The following is a 21088-nucleotide window of genomic DNA, read 5'->3' as shown; positions in this document are numbered from 1 at the left end:
TTAGATTTTGGGATCGATCGGGTCAAAGGTCAAGGTCATGGATAGGTCAAAATCTTCTTTTTACCATAGCGCGGTCAATTTTTATCCAATTGGCATGCAACTAATGCCAACATGTTCATAATTCAATGCCCAATCTTGTGATATGCGAAGGTATGCACTCTACCGAGTGCCCATTCTAGTTTAAAGTTGTTTTAGTAATTTTCTGTGTCTTCCACTTCAATAACAAACAGACAATTATTAATGGTTAGTAGTTCTAGGCTAGTAAAATGCACAGCATGTGGCTGTGTTAAGGGCAGATAGATGTTGCTCCAATATATAAAAACACATTATATTACACATTTGTCTATGTAATAGTTATGTAAATTCAAAAAGTGCAATATCTTTAATTAAGAGGTCCACCAAATGGTGGGTCTACGGCAGGCTATAAGGAACATGTTATAATTGTTATGTATAAATTGACTGTGTGGACCCTTGTAAGTTCACTTTGGCCAGCCTCAATAACTACAATGATCAAACTTAAGAGAACTAATGCTTTTTCTAAAACTGAGGCATTTTGAAGCTGCAAGGTTCTTTCCTAAAAGTGACAGTCTCTCCAAAAGAAACAATACGATGTTAAGGCCACTCACTAAGACAGCATCCCAAAACAGTGGTGACAGATATTCAAAGACATTGTCAAGACAAAATCTGCCGAAGTGAAATAGCAATTATACATCATTAGAAGCACTGGTGAATAATAATTTCTTTAGATGGAATATTTGAAAAAATAGACCGTGAGCTGTAGTCGAACTCGGTCAGTGAAGAATCTCCAGCAGTTCTCCCTGCTGTCCAGCAGTCCGAGGGCTCGGACCTCCGCTCTCACACCAGACACAATACCTTCAATCTCCTCCTCACTGAAGAGCTCTGGAATTTCTCCTGGAGGGAAAGGCACAATCATAGTCACAGTCTGACACGCTGTTATGATCAATATCCACTCATTATACGTTATAATGTCAGAATGATTTCAAAGACTGAACAAGTTTGATAATTTATGATGTTTTCTAAAGCAGCGAAAGCTAAGACACCGACTGATTTCTGTAGAGTTGAGATCTAACCTGATGCCAGTAAATCATTAATAATGACTAGAAATGGCTCATCAGGTATCTGTGAATCAGTCAGGAGCAGAGCCACGCGCTGGTTCTTCACTCCAGTCTTCAGGAACAAGTCTGCCAGATCCATCTAAATAAAACAACACGTGTCATGAATGGACTGCAACTACACTGTATAATGTTCACACAGATAAAGAGTGCACAAGAGAAATTAAAACGAACAATAATCAATGAGATAATACAAGTCCTATGATTACACCTTATTTTTTATTAAAATTAAAAATATTAAATTGTCAAAATGCAATGCTTCAAAGCTTCAATGATGAGATAGTAACACATTTGTCAGTGGTATTAAATAGTAACACCACTCACTTAAAAAATACAAATTTTCCTAAAAGCAAATTTAATAAAGTGATACTGGACTTGATGTTCTGTTTATGTATTTACCTTGAGGTCCTGGATGCTATAAGCCTTACTCGGAGTGATTTGGAAGACTTCCACAGAGGATATGTATGCGGCCAGACGAGTCAGGCTCTGCTTCCCACTGCCCCCGACCCCAACCAGTAAGCCATGAGCCCTGGGAGACTCCAGGATACGACTGATGCGACAGCTGTTAACAACATAATCTTTGTTATGCCATTAAAAAACTCTATCCAACCAAATACCAAAAATCTTAAAATGTCATCTTCACATCAGCTGCATGGATGATTTAAACATATGCCAATAACACATTATATTAGCTTTCCTTTCTGCATTAAACTGCCAAGTTGCTTACGTCCTTCTCTTACTGCCTTTATATTGTTTATAAGATTATATCTTCTTTTCGTTGATGAGTGTTTTATGCCTCAGATATAATTTTGGGGGCAAAACATTCCAGTAACATTTTTAAAGGAAATCATTTCATTAAGTTCACTATGATCATTTACATTTTTGTAATAACATGCACACTATCTATACTTACACGTGTTGCATTGCATCTTCAAACAGTACCAGATTCATGGCTACATTGAGCTCATTGTAGCTCTCCAGGGCATCTTTGAGGATGGCCCTTAGCACAGCCCAGTCTGTAATTGGAGCATAGGAGGCTTCATTGCCCATTTTGGCAAAGTGGCAATAGAGAAGCGGCAGCTTTGTCATTTCTTTTTCCTCCAGTCCCTGGAAGAGGACAAGTATTGTAAATCATTTATGTACCTTTTTATCTGTCATATAAACAGCAATTTATACTCTGCGTTTTCTATTTATTTTTATAAGAATCTGTGTTGCACCTCAAAGCATTCATGCACAGTCTCCATCTGGAGCTTCCGGAAGAGCTGCAGGTCTTTGACGTCTATCAGTCTGTCTGAGTACACTCTGCAGGACTCGTGGAGCCACAACACTCCCAGGTCAGTGCTCTCTTCTACAGTGTCAGGCCCAGCGAACAGGATGCCCTGAATAGTACAGATAATTGGATGAATATTTCACTTTTCTTTCAAAAGTCCAATTGCAAAAAATGCTCACTATTGGTACTACCTGAAAGACGTTTGACAAATCGCGTAGATTAAATGTGTAGTGAAATTTGATGGCTGTGGGCAGAAAGCTGTGAGCCATCTTGTGATGAAGAGTTATGGCAGCTTGAACAACAGCTACAGCACTCCTCTGAACCAGGGGACTGAAACACTGCTGCTTCAGGTGGCCACAAAGGATCTGACTGAAGATTGACATCTGAGCCTCAGACGAAGGAAAGTTCACCGCAAACACTGAGAAATGTCTCTGTGGAGTAAAGGCACAATTAAACGTCAGAAAATAAAGAGCAGGTCATCAATTTGGACGTTAAAAGATGCCAGTTTAGGAATGACTTCAGTCTCAAAATCTTACAATATATAATTGGTAAGCATTTTTTATTAAAAATAATTTATCTGGAAATATGTTTTCAACGTATGTGTTACAGCCTTGTCTGTAGTAGCAGTACTAATAACAACAGTGGGAGTATTACGAGTAGCAGTAGGAGCAGTAAAATACATCCTCACCATGCTGCCACTTGAGTATAAAATATTATGTTTAAATCTGTTACATATTTTGTTTATGATCCAAACCACAGAGGAGTTTTTTTTGTGGCATTGTAATTGCTGCTTATTTTCCATGCTAATCCTTTTCTCTACAAACAAGTTACGGAAATGGTTTTCTGAGAACTTTCTGCCGATGAAGATCTACCATAAAATCACAGTAACTCAAGACAGTTGACAACGGTTTGAATGGATAAACTGTGCCTCTGTCAAAGGGAGCTTTAAAATAACAATGTGTAAACTAATTCAAACAGGCATTAATCAATCCTTACTTAAAACTACACTATACCTAACATTTGGAATGTTTGCATTGAAGAATAAATAATGCTAGGACAATATGCTTCTTTTAATCCAACATCAGAAAATAAGATTGAGGGCAATATACTGTAAGTGGAAATCATACTTGTAGTCTGGGGTTGATAGTGAAGCTCCCAGCAGTTGGATTCATACAGGCAACATACTGGGTATTGTGTATTTCTTTTAGGCTTAGTTTCTGCCTGTCATACCTATATAGAGCAAGAAAAGATGGCTCGGTTTAATAAGCAGAATAAACCATAGTTTGACAAATATATTTCATGTGGTTGCATAAAACACAACTAAAAGACTGGCACAAAGTGTGAGAGGTCTTCTCACCAGTGCCCGTAGTCCAGATGCTGACGTATAAGTGTGTGAGGTTGCACTGTTCCATAACTGTCGACAGCGGGCATGTTAATGTCATCTATGAAGTAGAGCATCCTCCTGTTGCCTACAGGCGAGTAGCTTCTGCCTGCTCTTTTCTCTAGTTGTTGCTCAAGAATCCCTACGAGAGAAAGCAAAGTGATTTGTCACAGACACAAACAACATTTTTTTAAAGAGCTAGAATCATCTTACACTTGTCAAACCAACTTAAGCAAAGTGAGGATGTCATATGACTGAAGTAATGATTGCAGAAATGACCTGAGTGAAACTCCACAGTCTGAATCTGAGCATTACCAGCAGATGGTGCCACAGTTTACTTGAAGTTCTAGTGAGTCCTAAAGAACAATCAGAAAGCCTCACTCACCCTGCAGCATGAGGGAGGAAGTGTAGTAGTTGAAGGCTACTTTTGTTGTCATGTAACTCTCTGGCAGACAGTCACACTTGTTCTTGACAAGTGCAGTCTTTCCCACTCCAGCATTCCCCACAAGCATTACTGGCTGTCTCCTCTCCAGCAACAAGTCCATGAAGTAGCGAAGACGCACAGTCTCTGCTGTGTGTACCAGAACAGCCTGCAATCATAGACACAGCAGGGAGACACCGAGGAGAAACATACATAGTTATTATGGCTTTCTTTGAGTGTGATTTATTGACAGACATGTGTTCAGTGAATTGTATGTGATTTATAATTTCTTGTATTTCCTTAGTACACCCCAACTATTCTGTCATAATAGCATCATTTGTTCAGAACAAAACCCCACTAATTATGGCTCAGCAAGAGCCTTTGGAGCATTCACAGCTGTATGCAGGAGCATAAAGAAAGACAATAGTGTGTGGGTGATAGCTCAAGCCTTGTTGCTCATGCCTTCACCCCCACACAGTCTGGTATGGGGTGTACTAGATGGTAATCAGACGCAGTGGAAAGCCTTTCATCCATCCGAGCACCCCTGCCATAACCTCATGATCGGACTTTACCCTCTCTTATTATGTTCATTGAGGTAGACATGTATTTTATTATTATAGTATAGTATTCCTGTATTGTTCATTTTTGGTTATTTTTCTTGATGAATGTTGCTTGTGAAAGAAAGTGTTGTTGTAGTGACATGAAGGGTGCTAATCTGTCCTTTTGTATTGAAGCTTATATGTTCTTACCTGTAATGGTGTACAAGTTTCCATTTCAAAAGGAGGCACAGTATCGCTCCAGGGCAGGAACCGTCTGGTTTGAGGGTCGAGGAAGCAGTCAAACACGGTTCCCTGTGCTGGCAGCTTCACCGTCTTCATTTCTTTGGTCCACCATTGACTGAACTCCACTCGGTAATCATATAGCTGGACAAATCATTGAAGATATAACATCATGCTTTAATTCATAACATTTCATTGAAAAACCCAACGATTAGTTTAAATCAGTTAAGCTTATATTAATCTTGTTCACTCGTCTGTCAGAAAATGGCACTTTGTTGCACATCACCCTGTATTTATATATTCCAAACTGAAGTATAAAATCAAGCAGTAAATGCAGTGAAACGTTTTCTATGAAAAATGCATAATTTATGTCAAGGGACAACTGTTGAGTTTTGAGCACATGAAATAAAACCAAAGCTTCCTTAGCTTTATGTCAAACCCCATGCACTAAGATTGTCATTATAGTTGCTACATGTAAGTAATTAACAAGTTCAAAGGAAAATACTATTCTTAATTGCATCCACTTGAATTAAATGAAAGTAATACCTGATCTTGAAACAGGGCCCCACCAAAAGCCCAGATGCAGGCAAAGGTGAAGTAGGTCTCATAAAGCTCACGTGGAGAGTCAGATGGAATATTCTCTGGTGTTAGAAGGCAGTCAAGCAAAGTGCAGAGTGTCTAAATAAGAAGAGAAAAATATTTCTGTCTGGTTTGCTGGCTCTAGGCATACAAAGGAAGTACTACTGTATGTGCTTGTGTATTGTGTACCTGCACCATAGAGTTTTCTGGGATAGGAGTGATGGTCTTGAAGCTGTTTCTCATCTGTTCTAGACAACGAGGAACATATTTTTCAAACAGTATGGTGAGGTGGGCCTTTTCAGTCTGGCGTTCTCGTTGGTCAATCCAGCTGGCAACGTACCTGAGCAGGAAGGAATCATTTGATGTCGATGAGCTTGTATGATCGAGATCTAAATGAGTGTCTTTTGTCTTTTAAATATAATAGAGTTACACAACATAGTCACTTTGGTACAACAAGCATGACTCATGAAACAGAAGATAATAGAAAAAAAGCATTGTCATGAAAACCTGAAAAATGCTTTGATATGTGAATACAGAACTGTGACTCACGGGTTCCAGCCCAGGTCCTGTTGGTTGACATAAAGAATTCCTGCTCTGGACACAGTAGCAGGAGTGGCTGTCTTGAGGTGACTGATTTCAAACACCAGTCTCATGGACGAGGTGAGTGGCACGCGTTCATTACTGGCCAGAGTCAGAACCTGAAATACATTATGAAGCATTACAGTTTCCTCATATCATAACATTTGCATGGTCAATATGACGGACAAGATTCTAAAGAAAACGATACGGTCAACACCTTCATATCCCATCAGGTGTGACGGAGATGCTTGTTTAGAATATTTCAAAGCAAGATCACTGTGACTGTGATTCATTGATCTGGAAAAAAAATACTTCCATGTACTCACACTCCAGGAAGTGATTGCTGAAGGAGGGGGAAAGAAACACTTTTTTTCTATCTATACCACCTTGGTTGCTATGTGTTGTACGATAGCGAATGAGTGAACAGGAGGGAGGTACCTTGTTGTCATCCATCACTGTGTTGAGTGATTCAATCCACATCGGATCAATGTCTCCATCCAACACAATCCACTTAGGTCCTATGTGGGAGATGTTTGCTTGCTCTCGCATCAGTGATGAAAGCAAACCTTACATAGAAGAAGAACGCAAACCACAAGTGAGATTACAAGGTATTAGCAGTGTTTGGATCTAGAACGACTTAGCACAGATTCACATGTTTTACATTTTGTTATCTCATCTAAAAAAAGATTGTTTACCATCTTTCCATTCTCGAGTTGCGTGGTGGATGAAGCCAAACAATTCATCTCTGTCTACTGCTTTTGGATTGAGATCGTTCCATACCGGCTTCTTCTTCAGGTTTACATAAGTTTTATGGAGAACTCTCAATATCTAATGAAAAGATAAACACCTGATATTTCACCTAAATTAACAAAACAAATTAAGCCTTTACTTCCACAATCTGTAATGCAATCAAATCTAACCTGGCTTTTCCCAGTCCCAGCGTTTCCAACAACAAAGACAGAATGACGCAGTGCCATGAGTTCCTCCAACTGCACCACCTGACGGAATAAATGTAGAAATACATTATTTCATTATTTTGTAAAGCATTGACCAACTACACACCATATCATCTCAAACCTTAAGGATGAACGTCTCCTCAGGCTGCAGCCGGAGCTCCATTGTGGTCTTTCGGATAACCTTTTCAAATTCCCAGTCTCTCTCTCTCGCCACCTCCAAGCCTGGGAACAGATCTCCCAGCAGTCCCAAGAAGATACTCACATCCTCAGTCACAATTTTCGGCATGTTGAAGTCCCTCAGCGCACGCATCAGCACCTGGGAAGTAAAATTCACTTTTAGATTATAGAGTCTTCCGCTTGTGGCAGTGAGATGACATACACATGTAAATCACCTGATCCTCTGGTTTACTCTTGTCTTTTCTTCTCAGGTCTCCTGCAACAACCAGAACAGACTTGACAGCACGCAAACCCCAATCATAGTGGTCCTAAAAGACAAGTGAGAGTTGACAGTAAAGATGTGTATTCCTTTACAGTTGCCATGATTCATATCATACGAAGCACAAAGATGGTTTCATGCAATATTTTGGTCCTAAGGTATATCTGAACATATTTGTTATTGATGCTCTCTGTTCTAATCCAACATTATGACATATAACAGTGCTTTTAAGTGTGTTTCTCCTACCTGCTTAGAGAGCAGTTCTTTGCAGAGAGTGTACAGAGTGACAAACTTCCTGGCTAAAGGTTTAGCACCCCGGAAGCCTTCAGCAACAAGCATTATCTCACAAATAAGCTCAGTGTCAGGCACCACCATGGCACAGGGTCTGCAGCAGGACACAGATAATGGTAAATGCTAAACGGACCTGTACTTGTAGAGCGCTTTTCTAGTCTTTTTTGACCACCCAAAGCGCTTTAACACATTACATCATTCACCCATTCACAACCATTCATGCACCGATGGGAGGGGCTAAGGTTCCACCTGCATATCAGCAGTAACTACCATTAATACACTGTAGACACAGTACACATCGACATGGACTAGTGGAGCCGAGGATCGAATCGCCGTTCCTATGATTGTCGCCCCTTAAAATTGCAATGCAGACAATAAACTGAGTAACGATGAGTAAAAGCACACTATAAACAAAGTTACTGTACCACTCTCACCTGAAAAGAGCCTTGAGGTTCTCGGGTAGCTCCGTCCTGCCTGCATAGCCAGGGTTCATGGTGATGAAAATCCCCACGGAGGGCTTTAAGACAATGTCTTTATCTAAGAACAGGAACCTATGAGGTTGCATAAAGGGTTAACCGACTGACTCCTCCAGTGTAACGGCTTCATGCATTCAGCTTCAGCTGGTTACCTTTTCTTTTTGGAGCGGATGGCGTCGTGTATAGTTTTGACCTGCACCGCGACAACTGACAGAACATCCACAGCGATGCGATTGAACTCATCAAAGCAGCCCCATGATCCAGTCTGGGCCAGACCCTTGTAGATATTACCAATTGACTGAATATGAGGTAAAAAAAGTTTGATTAATCATACATTACTGAAACATTTAATCAAAATATGAACTGACCAAAGGTAATAATTATGAATTTTCCTCTGAATGACTTTCACACCTTGTAGTCCATCTGCTCAGAACAGTTGAAGATGTATACCATGATGCCCATGGCTTTGCCAAGATCCTTAGTGGTCTCAGTCTTCCCTGTTCCAGCGGGGCCAGCTGGGGCTCCGCTCATGGACAGGTGCAGTGACTGAGTTAAGGTGATGTAGCACCTGAACATGCCCATGGCAACAACACACAGGGAAACACAAACATGTCTTTTGGATATGCTGATTGTAGCGAATGTATGTATTGAAACATTACATGGATAGACTGGAAAGTGATAGGCAGCAGAGTTACCGGTGTGTGAGTGGAGTGATGACTAGACGCGGTGTATTTCCAAGATACTCATAAGAGTAACGGAACTGGGCATCACAGATCTTGACAAAACAGTGACGTTGCTCTTCATACCAGCAATGCCGGAGCTGGGAAAGCCACTGGAAGGCCTGAGAGGTGGTGACCTGTGAACACATGTGGCTACGATTAAACTATATTTAAAAAGAGCATATGTCACAAGAGGTAAGGGCAGCAGGTAATCTGAGGATCATAACTAGTTTAGTGTAGGCCTCTTCAGCCCTTCTGTTGTGGCTCCCTGAGGCTTTGACTAAAAATAACATGGAAATATATAAAGTTTATTTCTATTTAATCTTTTGCATGGTGGACACAATTTCAAAGGGAACACCTCTTATCTTAGGATTTGAGGTGATAGTGTGCCACAATTGTAATATCACTTTAACTGACGTGTGTCACAACCTATTACGTTGCTGTCAAGCAGCTTTACCTGCAGGTGGCTAATCATGATTTGCAAAGCCCCGCCCTCAGTAAACTATCAATCCAAAATAGAAACGTTATGGAGGAAAATATAGTTTACAAATATTCATTTGCTTTCACTCCTAACAATGCTGGCTTACCTGTATGCTTGATGTGAGGCTCTGGTGTAGGCCTATAATTGATGGTCTGAACATTTGGTGAAATAAATTATATATATGCCTCTCTTGTTTATCTTGTTCCAGAAACATTTACAAAATCAAGAACTGTACTATTCCTATTTAGGTTTTCCATGTCATTTTTAATTGTTGCGTCAAATTTTATAAAAAACTTTTTATTTTGCTGCATATAGGTTGCAAATGGCTAATATGACTGTTACCATATGGAAAAGCTAAACAGTAATATGGACTTTTACACACCATTATGATGATAATTATATTTATAATGTCAAAGTTAGCTCAATCAGACTAAAAATAATTGCTCATTTTGGGATGATTCAATTGTTATTACCTTTTTGGCAATGAGGCTGGCAACAATGTCTCGAGCATGAACATCAATAGTGCACAAAGTCATGATCTTCTGTCTGTCGCCTGAGCTCAGCTCTCCCAGCAGCATGCCGATTAACAAATTGAGCTGAGCAATCTGGAAGAGGGAAGAAAAGCATATTCAAAGCAATGCTAGACAGATAATAAACAGAAGTTAAGTTCAGTGTCCTGATATAAATGCACACGAGATGAATTGGCGAAAATGTATTTTTTCACTTGTATCGTTAGGTACTCTACAGTAAGTCATTACAACTTTAATCCATGCACAGTTGGTATACAAATGTGAATCATGTGGACAATTTGACAGAAAAAAGGAAAACTTTAGTTCTTGTTTTGGCTGAAACATCTTTCATGTCCTCATTTGTAACTGGTCTTAAGCGACAGCAGATCCAATCAGTCCAGTGTGTACAAGGGAGGGATAGATTATTCAAACAGCAAACAAGGACATGGTAACCTTACATATTGCTGATGAAACTGACAAGAGTGATAATCCTGTGTGAGCATAGCCCAACACACCCATCTCAGGTCACTGGCTAAAGTCATTATGACGACATTATGGAAAACGTGTCCGACGTCTTTAGCAGTTGCCACTTTACTCACAGATGACTATTTCTAAACCGACAATTACATTAAATGATGTTGTAACAAAATGTATAATAATACAAATAGATGTTGATTCAGTTGCGTTTTTGAGGCCAAGGTTTGTGGCGGTGTTGTACTGAATCCTAGTTTTGTAAGCAGTTTGCCTTAAAAGATAATACCTTTAATGGTGGTGTTACCACATCATGTGCAATGTACCTGTTTCTTGTTGTATTCCTTCAATGCAGTCTCAAATCCTTCCTCCAGTCTTTTAAACACAAGTTCCATATCATTGCTCCACCAGATCTGGGATCCAATGAGAGCCACTTGAGCAGGAAAGTCGAGAATCCACTGCTCTCTGGGCTTGTCCTCGTACACAGACACAGCCTCAGACAAGTGACCCCTCACACATTCCTTCATAGACTCTTCCAGACAAGAGAGCCATGCCTCCACCTAATGTAAAGCATGTTTACTATTAGTTTAGTTCTGTATCTTATGGAATATTATAGCTAATTCTGATTATTTGATACTGAACATAATCTTACCGGCCCGAAGCAGTAACATTCTGTCTGGAATGGGACGTATTCTCTCTCTTTGCTGTACATGCCTACTGCAAGTTTAGGATTATCCAGCTCTTCGTTTTTGGCGAACTCAAGATCTGAGATGTTGTCAAATAATTTTGAGAGGTGAACAGTTACCTGCAAAAGACATTGAGTCATTCAACTTTTCATTATAGACATAGAAGTGATTTAGTGACACTGGACACATTTGAAAAACCAAAAACAGGGGAAATGCTACATTATCTACCTCTTTGGGCCGACTTCCTTTGGAAAGGATGTCCAACAAGTCTGCAGATGAAATAAAGTAGAATCGTGGAAAGGCAAGTCTCTTTGTCTCCAAGTATTCGGCAAGAGCTTTTTCACACAATATCAGCCTGTTAAAAGAGAGTGTATGGGAACAGTGAACACACAGCATAGACTGTGTGTAGTTGTAATGAAATAAAAGTTACCTTGTTTGAAGATCCTCCAACTTCTCAAACAGATGAGGTGTGTTGGTGGCTTCAATGACATTTATAGTCTTAGCACTGTCCAACATTAACTCCTGAAAGGACCAAAACTGCCATGTTTACAATGATGAAAAACATGAATTTGCATAACTATATGACATATATTAGACACAAATCTGCAGACCTGGAATTCTGCATCTATAGCTTGAAATCTGTGAGTATCTGCAGGCAGTTGTTGGCAGATGTCGTCACAGCTTTTGAAGATGCTTTTCAGGTAAGCCCAAGTCCTTTGGACCTCAAGCCAGACTATCAGCACAGAGTCAGCCACAGTCAGCTGTTTCTGTAGTTCCACTACCTGGAACAGGAAGTGATGTACATGCTTGCTCTGAAAGATGCCCTGGAGTTGAACCTTAAGAAAGAATACAAGGGGACATGTGTATAACATACCAACATGAGTGGGTCCAAGATAAAACTCAAATACACCACACTACTGAAGCAATAGCCTCATAACCTTAACCTCATAACATGATTCCGTTTAACTACAATGCATATTCAACTCCATCTGCATACCGTGCCATAAAAAATGGGGGAGGGAAACAGTCTGTTTCCACAAAGATCTCGGCATTCAAGTGGCCAGCCTTCTAATTGCTGGCTATAACCCCCCCCAATACATCTGGTGGACATGTACAAAGACCGCCACAGTGCAACAATGTCCTGTGTTCTACAGCAGCTATAAATCTAAGGACTCAATAGGGACCTCTCGACTCTCAGCTGTGCTGTGAGACAGTCAGACAGAGCGGCCCCTTTCTGCACTCTCATCTCTATTCAGCACTTAACTATCAGTGCTTCTCACAGACAACTGGTCTTGAGAACTTTCAGAGCAATAAAGTGACACATAAAATCTTAGTATCAATATCAGAAACTTAGATATTTACCTGATGGTCCTCAAGAGTTTCAATAAGTGCCTCATCACATTTAAGTAGTGGCACCGAGGTTTGGTAGTGATCTTCATATGAAAGCTCCATTGATTCCCAAGTTGCATTTATTTCTGTCACAACCTGAATAAAAAAATTGTGGTAATAGTGTTAATGAAGCAAGTATGGTAACTAAAGCTGTCCATTGAAGTCCATGTATCTATGATTTATTTTAAATTAATTAAAATTAAGTGTTCATTTTTGTAATAAGAACATTCTCATTCTTCTTCTAAAAAACAACAACACAAAGCTGAAAACAGACTCTTGACAAATGTTTTGGAGATACATGAACTATGTTTATGAGGTTGGCTCATAGTTCGACTGTATTACTTTTTTCATATGCGAAATAAAATTGATGACATGATGTATTTGACCACAATCTATTAATTGTAGAATAACCTTCTCTATGGCCATTTCTTTGACTGCCTTATCCACTATGTTGCAAACTTCGTCTTCCAACAAATGGAGCTGCAGAGCCAAGAGGTCTTCCAAGGTGGTGCTGTCAGTCACAGTGAAGTCCATCTATATCAAGATGCAAAGTTTCACATTGATATCGTGCAGAAAATAAATATTGCCTGTGAGTTCTGCCGTGGTATTTATGCACCTGTTTTGTTCTAATTAGCAACACCCAGTGGCGCTCTCGTATTGCAGGGTTCTGTAGCTGACTCACGGCCCGAAGTGACGTCAACAGGTTCTTTACATAAAGGTCTAACCCAGAATACACATTCCACACGCGAGCCTCTTTGTCAAGCTCCCGTATGTCCTACACAAACAGAAGGTAGGTGAACATCATTAGTTATTAGAGGCATCTGTTACAAATAGCAATGGTGCATGACAGCAAGACAGCAGGAGAGATATGCTGGTGTGACGCAGCACTGTTGGTGACCTCACCTTGGCAAACCTCCTCAATTCTGCATCCATCTGGTCCACGTTTAGCTGCCTCCATTTGGTCATTGTCCAGTTTTCCACACTGCTCTGTATAGATAAAGACACATGTAGAGGGGTCAATGGGTTGAGGGTACTTAATGAGGACATTTAGAGGCTACAGGGTGTTCAAAGAATAAAGGACAGCCTCCAAGAGGAAAGGTTGGTCAAGTTATTGAGTTATTGGGGCATTGTAGTGTGGAGATGAGGCATGAAGCTGTATTTCCCTTGACACTATGCATTAAGCTGCTTACCTGCACATGTACAACAATGTCCCACAGTTCTTTGAGGACAGTGATCTCTCGTCTGCAGAGCTTGATGTCTCTGTAGTCAGGAATAGTAACGTCAAAAAGATTCGTGGACTCCTGTAGCTCTGCGACCTCTTTCTCCATGTCTCGGACAGCTTTTTCAGACTAGAAAACAACACATGGTGATTGTTATCTAAAGTGTACAGGATAATACAATGTAAATTAAATGATATAGCAATGGTTAAACTCCTACTTTCTCCAGACTGATGTAGGGACACACTGCATTGTAATTCAAGGGTGTTGTCACTCTAAACATCTCCCTGAATTTGCTTTGTTTCTCCTGAAAAATCAGAAATACCACTTTAATAGCCTTCACACTTTGGTTAAACATACAATTTCTTCAACACTGTACATTTATATATATATATATTAATATCTCTGTAAATAATAAGAGCTTAAAGCGACTTGTCACCTCAAAAGTCATGCATCGTCTCCGTATCACCATCACTTCTGCATTCTGCATGGGGGCCACCTCATGTCTCACTTTGAGGGCCAATTTTTTTGCCCCACTCCATTTCTCTGGAAGTTCCTGTCGCAATAATTAGTTTGATTTCTCAAAGGTTGGATGGCCACAAAATGCATTTGGGAATTAATTATCATTTGTTATCATATCATCTTATTTAGGACTTGAAATATGTTGCATCCATTCCTTTCCTTACCTCCAGCTGAGAATAGACCTGGTCTGGTATGGTCACTCCATACTGTTCCAGTAGGATTATTGTTTCCCTGAAAGGCTCAAACATCTTGTCTGTGGCTGCTTGTCTATCCCTGATAGCCAACAGGTGACGCATCACCTCCACCAAGCCACAGTGGTTTCCTTTAGCCACAGGCTGGCCGAGCCCTTGAACAGTGGCTCTTACGAACTTCTGCAGCTCATCAAGACTGAGTGGGAAAGCAGACGCAGTGAAAAGTGATGTTACAGTTTGGTCTGCATGTAATAGCTATGCGGACATTTTTTATTTTACCTGTTTGTGACGTATGTCAAGAGGTGTTCTTTAAAAAGCCAGCTCCACTTCTTTACAGTGTTTAGGAGGCTGACTTTAAAGAACTTGATATCCACTCGAAACCATCCATTGAACACTGTGAAGTCTTCAAACTTGGAAATGTCAGCATACAGATCCTCATAATAATCTATCTGTAAAAACGACACCAAATCACAGATTGCAATTTAGACACATGCCATAAATGGGAAATGTGATTCATGATTTCAAAAAGCATTTCACCTGTTCTTTGAAGTTATCGATTGTGGGCGGGCTCTCACGGATTGCATCTGCTCCACAAGCCTCCATCTCTTCAGACGTAAGTACACTTCCATACAGAAGAAACTGGCTGAGAAACTCAGTCCTGTCGTCTTGCCAGAGATGAGTGTAGCAGTCAAACTTTCTCTGGTCATGTATTGCTTTCACGAGAACGTTCTCCACTCGCTCCATTATTTCTTGTCTCAGGCCCAACAAATCTAGCATTTCATCCATTACATCCTGTAAGTGTAAGAGGTATATTACATGACATATATCATGAGGTGAATCTACTATTTGGAGAAGAAAACTCTAAAATGAGTTTAGAAAGACAGGGCAGACTTTTGTTTTACATCAAAATGTACAGCAGAGTACCTGGTAACTCTCGATGCCAAGATGAGCAGCCACTCTGTTGATATTCACCGAAGTCTTGAATATGTCTCCGACCAGTCCTTCTATTAGCTCATAGAGGCCGTCCCCTGCATCTTGCTCCAATGAGGGGAGGTTAACCATTCCTGAGCTACTCAGCATTAACTGAGCCTCAAACAGAGGTGTCTGGTTTGGCCATGATTCCATGTTGTCCACAAGGAACTGAAGAGAGTGGCGGATGTAGCTAAAGAGCCCCTCCACCACCATCTCATCCACGTACTCAAGGTAGGACTGCCATGCTTCAGACGCAGGGTCAGCATGGAAAAGGGCCATATTCTCCTGATGAAATTGTTTTAACATTGGAGAGGTGATGAGCACAACAACATTTGGTTCTGTACTTGTGCTGCTTTTCATATTGGAGGATGGTGGAGGTTGACACATTCAATTTGAAGGGTTTGATCTATTTCAGAATACTAGAGAACAGCTAGAGCATGCATATGTGCATGGCTTCCCATTGGGACAAGTGTAAAACATATCAGGTACAAATTTTATTTTTGTTTTTAATTAATTCTGTCAAATCAGTCAAATTTGACCAGAATCGAACAGCATCAAAAGCCTTGGGACTGTGGTTAGATTTGTATTTCTGAGAATGTTTGTATTATCTTATCGTGAGGGAACTGACTGCAAAGCCAAATTATGAAAATGTATAAATAATTATGGTTTTAATCTCGAAATAATACTATAAGGTTTTGGACCCATGCAAATAATGTAATGTTGTTTTGGTGTTTACTTACAGTAGAGAAATCTATCTTCAATGTACACAAGTGAATATTATCATACATTTAGCCACACACACACACCTGTACCAGCTTGTGTATCGAGTCTCCATCCGTCTTCATGGCGCTGTACTTCTTGGTGATACGGTCTCCCCTGTCTTCCAGCTGTATTAGCGAGCCTCTCTTGTTGTCCTTTCTGCGAAACATGGCCTTTTCGCTCCATCCCGTCATTATTGACTGGATGGCTTCGCAGTTTTCTTTGGCTCGACTGACTCGACAAACAAGGTCGTGGACCAGGTCTTTGGTGGTGCTGATGAAGCTCCAGCTGTCCGGATCCTGCCATGTCAGATCAGACTCTGCTCTTGTCAACTGCACATCTATGGACTCCTGCTCAACTCTGATGAGAGGCAGTTCCACCTCTAGCACTGTCTGCTTTAGCTTGTTGTACCATTGTACCAACAGCTGCAGACTGCTCACATACTGGAAATACAAGTGTGGAGAAAAGATATATTCTGAGGTGCAGACTATTTAAAGGACAATAGGAAATACATTATGCTTATTAATTTTGCAGGTGTGCGTGAGTGTAAGTGAGCCGATGAAGTAAGGTTTGTTTCTTACCTTTGTGAACATGTCACGCTTCTCAAAAACGGTCATTGCAGCTGCAGGGATCTTGATCTGACCGAGAGACTGAATATACTTCACATCTTTCAAGACTTCAGTCAGCTAGAAAGCGACATGACATTAACGTGAGCATTTTGATGGAGATAATTTGACTTAAGTTTGTTAAGAGACAGACATCACTAAATCAGTCGAACAGTAAGGCGTTGCAGGATGTCTGCATGATGAGCAATGTGCAGTGTAGTTTGCAGGCACAATAGACCAGATACCTTTGGATTGAAGTTGAGTGAGATCAGGTCGGATGAGGTATTTCGGGAGATAAGGGGCTGGTTCAGGTTGATCAGGCAGACCTGTTCCAAACCATTACACCAGTCCGAATAAATGTCCTCCTCATATTGGTCCAGGAGACTCAACATCTCCATGTACATGTGGTATTCCTTCACCATCTCTACACCTCCTGCAGGCCTGAAGATATGGGTTGTTAGTGAGAAGAAAAAAAAGCGTAATTATTAAACCTGCCAAAATTGTCAACTCCTAGATGTACTAGACCTATACATCTAACTGACTGGCTATTGTTTGTAACTGATATATTCACTGAAAATAGTCTGTGTTTCTACTGACATGTTCAACACTAATCTGATTTGTTCCCACGGTGTTTGAATACGTTGTCTGAGCATTTTTGCCCACTTCAAAGCTCCAGATGTGTGAGCCATGTTCTTAGTCAGACCACTTTCCATCTGTAAACAAAGGAAGGATTTAACAAAGTTGTTCTAAGGACAATACCTATTGTGCCTTGAATACATTTTGCTTCCATTACCTGAGTGAGCTGGGATCTAAACAGATATTTACATCTCTCCAGCTCTTCTCTCAAATGTTGCTGCAGCAGAAGGAAGTTGGGACTGAATATCTGTCTGATTTGTCTTCTCTCCAGGAAAGGTCCAACAATGGTCAGCAGCTAAACATAAAAATACTAAAACGTTGGTGTCCCACTTGTCACTCTCAATTCACTTTTATAAATACTGTCATCAGTATCATCTTAATATCCAGCCTTGCTTACTTTTAATGCAGATTCCAGTCCTGAGCAATCCTTGAAGGCCAAGCATAGAAGACTGGCAAGGCGGCACTCAAAGTCCACAATCCTCACTTTCAAATCTGTATACTCATTTTCAAAACCCTGATGAGTTGATGAACATTAACAATTCAACAGCAATTATTGATGGCACCACAGTAAAACAGTGCATTATGCTGGAGCAGTTCATGGAAATCTTAATTAGCAATATATATGTCAATAAACTTAATTTCACCTGAGAGTTGAAATCGAGGGGTCTGTTTTCACTGTGCTTGAACACTTGGCAGTGGTTACTGAACTCTTTGTACATCGCACATGCATGCTCACTGTAGAGTTTGCCATTGAGTCCACCAAATTCCAGTTTTTCCATCCTCTGAAAGTCCAGCATCACTTCAAACAAGTCCTGCAAAGATAAAATAGGGTAGTAAGAAATAAAACCACATACAAATATTTCTTTGCTGTGAATAAAAATTTCAAAAATAAAAATTAATTTGTCTTACCTCCAGCTGTCGCATTCGGTTAAGGAAATGGTTGAAACGTGCAAAAATCATGACAGATGGGAAATCCCAAGGTGCATGTTCCACATGGTTCGCCAACCTCTCCTTCTGGGTCTGGTAACCGTCTCTGAAACATCTAAAGACTTTTATCACCCTCTTTACCATTTGTTGACTTTCCTCTGGGTCCTCTCGAAGCAGCAGATCCACAGAGAGGTATGCAGAAGCCTGAAGATAAAGGATTGTACATCTGTGAATTTGTTCATGCAGACAGCCAACAGCTGAAGTCAGAGTAATAGCATCACATTTATGTGTCACTCAATGTATTCCATCACTAGAGCTGTTTGAAAAGAAGATCTCTACCTGCTCAATGAACAGATTGCATAGCTCCTGCAGTAACACCACAATGCGTGCTGGTCTTTGATAAGATTGGCAGTTGCTCCAGATAAGGAAAAGTGTGTGTAATAGAGCAGGAATGAATGTTTCAAAGTGAGGAAATCCTCCCTTTTCCAGTTGAGACAGTTGTGCATGCAGTGGCTGTAGATGGATGTCAATATCCTTGGCTTCTTGAAGTGCTTTTGAGAAAAATAGGGTTTGAATTAAAACATCATAATCAGAGATAACACATTTTGTAAATAGCATTTTGCTGTGCAGGAAATATTGGACAATGTGCAGACTAAAGCAAAAAAGGGGCCAACTAATCTTACCATCAAATACATTTCCAATTAGAGTCATGAGTGTTGGATGATAGCTGCTATCCATCATCTCCAACATCTCTGCCATCTTCTGAACAATGCCACTGTGAAGCTATGAGGGAAAGTACCATACACGTGAATCAGAGTGTGGAATTTCAGGACATGAAACTTATTTTAGTGAAGATCAGGAAAAAAGGGCAGCATACCTGGTGATAAATGTTCTCTATATTGCTCTTCCTTGAAGCCCAAAACGTCAGCTCTGCAATGGGCCCTGGATTGCAGCCTGTCATAAGTAGGTCTGATGAATCCTCCTTTAACATTTTCTGGATCAGATTGGTCCAGTTGATGACCTGGGTCTCTATGGCGTGGACCAGTGCCCTATCGTAGTTATTGTACCTGAGTGTGAAATATATTTTTAGAGTGTTTAATATGTATGGTATAATTAAAAAATCCTCAGGAAAAAACCAAGATGTGTTTTCTTACATTTTGACGGTGCTGTATGAATTTTCAATCCAATCTATCTTCATTGAAATAGGGAGGACGATTTCCCCCGTAGTCTGCCCCCTGACAACGGATGTCTTACTGCACATATTCTCAACATGTAGGATCATGTCTTCAGACATCAGATTTGGCCACATTTTATGGTTTTTGTTGTTTGACAGCAGTGGAACACATACCTTTTGAAAAGACAGAAATAATTAATCCAGCACTAAAAACGACACAGCGCATACAAAACATGTGTGATTATGAGACTGGTGTACGATGGAGAGTATAACAATCACCTGCTCAACTGTACTGGATAGCTGTAAAAGTGGTGATGGAGACTGGAGGCCAAAAAGCAGAAGTTCCTTGTAGTTTTCAGAGGTGACGGGAACTACTCTCTTCTTGAGGATGTAGATTTGGTTATTTTGAGTCACAGGTTGGACCTACATTTGAAATAACAGAACAAGATTTTACGACAAACAGAAATGACACTTCCAAGAAACTGCTCTAATATTAGTTAACTTGCTATTCAGGGTTAGCTACAGGCCAACTAGCTTAGCTGAAATTAGTCATCAACCACAGCGACGAAGCTTACTAGTGCAACGCTATTGAAGAGTCTGTGACAGCCTTGCCGTTAGTTACCTCTTTAGAAGCAACCAGACAGGCTTTGTTCGATGAAAAGAAAAATATAACAGATCCCTTTTCGAAGAAGTTCTTCAAAAGCGTGTGAAAGTCTTCGGTGCCAGCGCTCTTGTCCCATGTCTGGCGGTGCAGTCGCAGGAGCCCACAAACCTTTCCCTCGACAAATTTTACTCTGTCGTCTTCGAGGAAACACGGCACACGTTCGTCGTCGGACATGACTGCTCTAGGACCGGGACATGACTGCTCTAGAACCGGGACATCACTGCTCTACGACCGGGACAGAACGGGACATGACTGCTCTACGACGGGACGGCCTGCTCTACGACCGCATTCCGTTGCATAGCAACGGTCACTGCCGTCAATCACTGCCAGAAGGCTCTCTGGCAATTAAGAAAAGGTTTCTTCTGTTTACCTTTTTTCCAAGGAAATACATGATGCTATAAGTACAACTTAACAATGGCGTATTTATTTTAGTAGCATATTATATATCCTACCATTTGACATTATGTAATGAGGGTTACAGGACTGTTCTTTGAGTAAAATCAGCAAAATGTTAAATGCATAGTTGAAAATAAGTGCTCTAATATGTATCCCACAACTCATATTGACGTTTGATTTAACAGAAGATACAATAATGTATATGTGAAGGTTCTAGTCAATGGCATGTATACATGATGAACTACAGGCATTAGTCTGTATCTCATACAGTCATTCAACATTCCTGGTTTGAACACATGCAAATATGTGGCCACTTTTATGACACATATGTAACAGGACTTAGCATGAATGAGCCTGTATATGAGGCACAGACTTTAAAATGTAGGCTTTTGTGATATATGTGCATGTGTTTGAGACAAGTTTGACTGTTGTCTTAGCAGCAGAGCAACCACCATTTACAAGGCGCTTT

At 40.4% G+C, this 21088-nt stretch overlaps 1 protein-coding gene across 4 annotated transcripts in view; it reads right to left on the bottom strand.

Moving 5' to 3' along the window:
* The window catches only part of LOC130212623 (dynein axonemal heavy chain 11), a 37814-nt gene extending 17417 nt beyond the window's left edge, over positions 1 to 20397 (bottom strand). The window contains exons 1-54 of one of the 4 annotated variants that reach the window (XM_056443704.1): positions 20182 to 20397; positions 19839 to 19982; positions 19540 to 19733; positions 19263 to 19452; positions 19069 to 19168; positions 18725 to 18936; positions 18368 to 18589; positions 18103 to 18270; positions 17856 to 17972; positions 17616 to 17753; positions 17420 to 17535; positions 17068 to 17263; positions 16799 to 16903; positions 16265 to 16660; positions 15411 to 15743; positions 15024 to 15278; positions 14766 to 14935; positions 14460 to 14682; positions 14213 to 14329; positions 13994 to 14080; positions 13747 to 13905; positions 13460 to 13543; positions 13173 to 13331; positions 12968 to 13090; positions 12530 to 12652; positions 11779 to 12003; positions 11598 to 11689; positions 11396 to 11522; positions 11134 to 11286; positions 10808 to 11041; positions 9975 to 10106; positions 8997 to 9157; positions 8713 to 8869; positions 8454 to 8599; positions 8260 to 8376; positions 7781 to 7919; positions 7491 to 7583; positions 7220 to 7414; positions 7063 to 7140; positions 6838 to 6970; positions 6581 to 6708; positions 6113 to 6261; positions 5753 to 5903; positions 5531 to 5662; positions 4955 to 5128; positions 4170 to 4374; positions 3761 to 3926; positions 3531 to 3633; positions 2595 to 2834; positions 2351 to 2512; positions 2047 to 2240; positions 1533 to 1695; positions 1092 to 1215; positions 770 to 912 (exon numbers count right to left, since the gene is read on the bottom strand). In XM_056443704.1, the coding sequence (XP_056299679.1) occupies positions 770 to 912; positions 1092 to 1215; positions 1533 to 1695; positions 2047 to 2240; positions 2351 to 2512; positions 2595 to 2834; positions 3531 to 3633; positions 3761 to 3926; positions 4170 to 4374; positions 4955 to 5128; positions 5531 to 5662; positions 5753 to 5903; positions 6113 to 6261; positions 6581 to 6708; positions 6838 to 6970; positions 7063 to 7140; positions 7220 to 7414; positions 7491 to 7583; positions 7781 to 7919; positions 8260 to 8376; positions 8454 to 8599; positions 8713 to 8869; positions 8997 to 9157; positions 9975 to 10106; positions 10808 to 11041; positions 11134 to 11286; positions 11396 to 11522; positions 11598 to 11689; positions 11779 to 12003; positions 12530 to 12652; positions 12968 to 13090; positions 13173 to 13331; positions 13460 to 13543; positions 13747 to 13905; positions 13994 to 14080; positions 14213 to 14329; positions 14460 to 14682; positions 14766 to 14935; positions 15024 to 15278; positions 15411 to 15743; positions 16265 to 16660; positions 16799 to 16903; positions 17068 to 17263; positions 17420 to 17535; positions 17616 to 17753; positions 17856 to 17972; positions 18103 to 18270; positions 18368 to 18589; positions 18725 to 18936; positions 19069 to 19168; positions 19263 to 19452; positions 19540 to 19733; positions 19839 to 19982; positions 20182 to 20397 (8763 nt within the window). Of the gene's footprint in view, positions 1 to 769; positions 913 to 1091; positions 1216 to 1532; positions 1696 to 2046; positions 2241 to 2350; positions 2513 to 2594; positions 2835 to 3530; positions 3634 to 3760; positions 3927 to 4169; positions 4375 to 4954; positions 5129 to 5530; positions 5663 to 5752; positions 5904 to 6112; positions 6262 to 6468; positions 6480 to 6580; positions 6709 to 6837; positions 6971 to 7062; positions 7141 to 7219; positions 7415 to 7490; positions 7584 to 7780; positions 7920 to 8259; positions 8377 to 8453; positions 8600 to 8712; positions 8870 to 8996; positions 9158 to 9607; positions 9654 to 9974; positions 10107 to 10807; positions 11042 to 11133; positions 11287 to 11395; positions 11523 to 11597; positions 11690 to 11778; positions 12004 to 12529; positions 12653 to 12967; positions 13091 to 13172; positions 13332 to 13459; positions 13544 to 13746; positions 13906 to 13993; positions 14081 to 14212; positions 14330 to 14459; positions 14683 to 14765; positions 14936 to 15023; positions 15279 to 15410; positions 15744 to 16264; positions 16661 to 16798; positions 16904 to 17067; positions 17264 to 17419; positions 17536 to 17615; positions 17754 to 17855; positions 17973 to 18102; positions 18271 to 18367; positions 18590 to 18724; positions 18937 to 19068; positions 19169 to 19262; positions 19453 to 19539; positions 19734 to 19838; positions 19983 to 20181 lie in introns of those variants that run through there. The other 3 variants (XM_056443705.1, XM_056443706.1, XM_056443707.1) reach the window with 3 other exon arrangements.
* Between the last annotated feature and the right edge of the window lie 691 nt (positions 20398 to 21088).

This window comes from Pseudoliparis swirei, chromosome 22, assembly GCF_029220125.1.
Source record: "Pseudoliparis swirei isolate HS2019 ecotype Mariana Trench chromosome 22, NWPU_hadal_v1, whole genome shotgun sequence".
Lineage (NCBI taxonomy): Eukaryota > Metazoa > Chordata > Actinopteri > Perciformes > Liparidae > Pseudoliparis > Pseudoliparis swirei.
The sequence above is the reverse complement of the archived record's forward strand: the minus strand, read 5'-3'. Positions and strand labels throughout refer to the sequence as shown.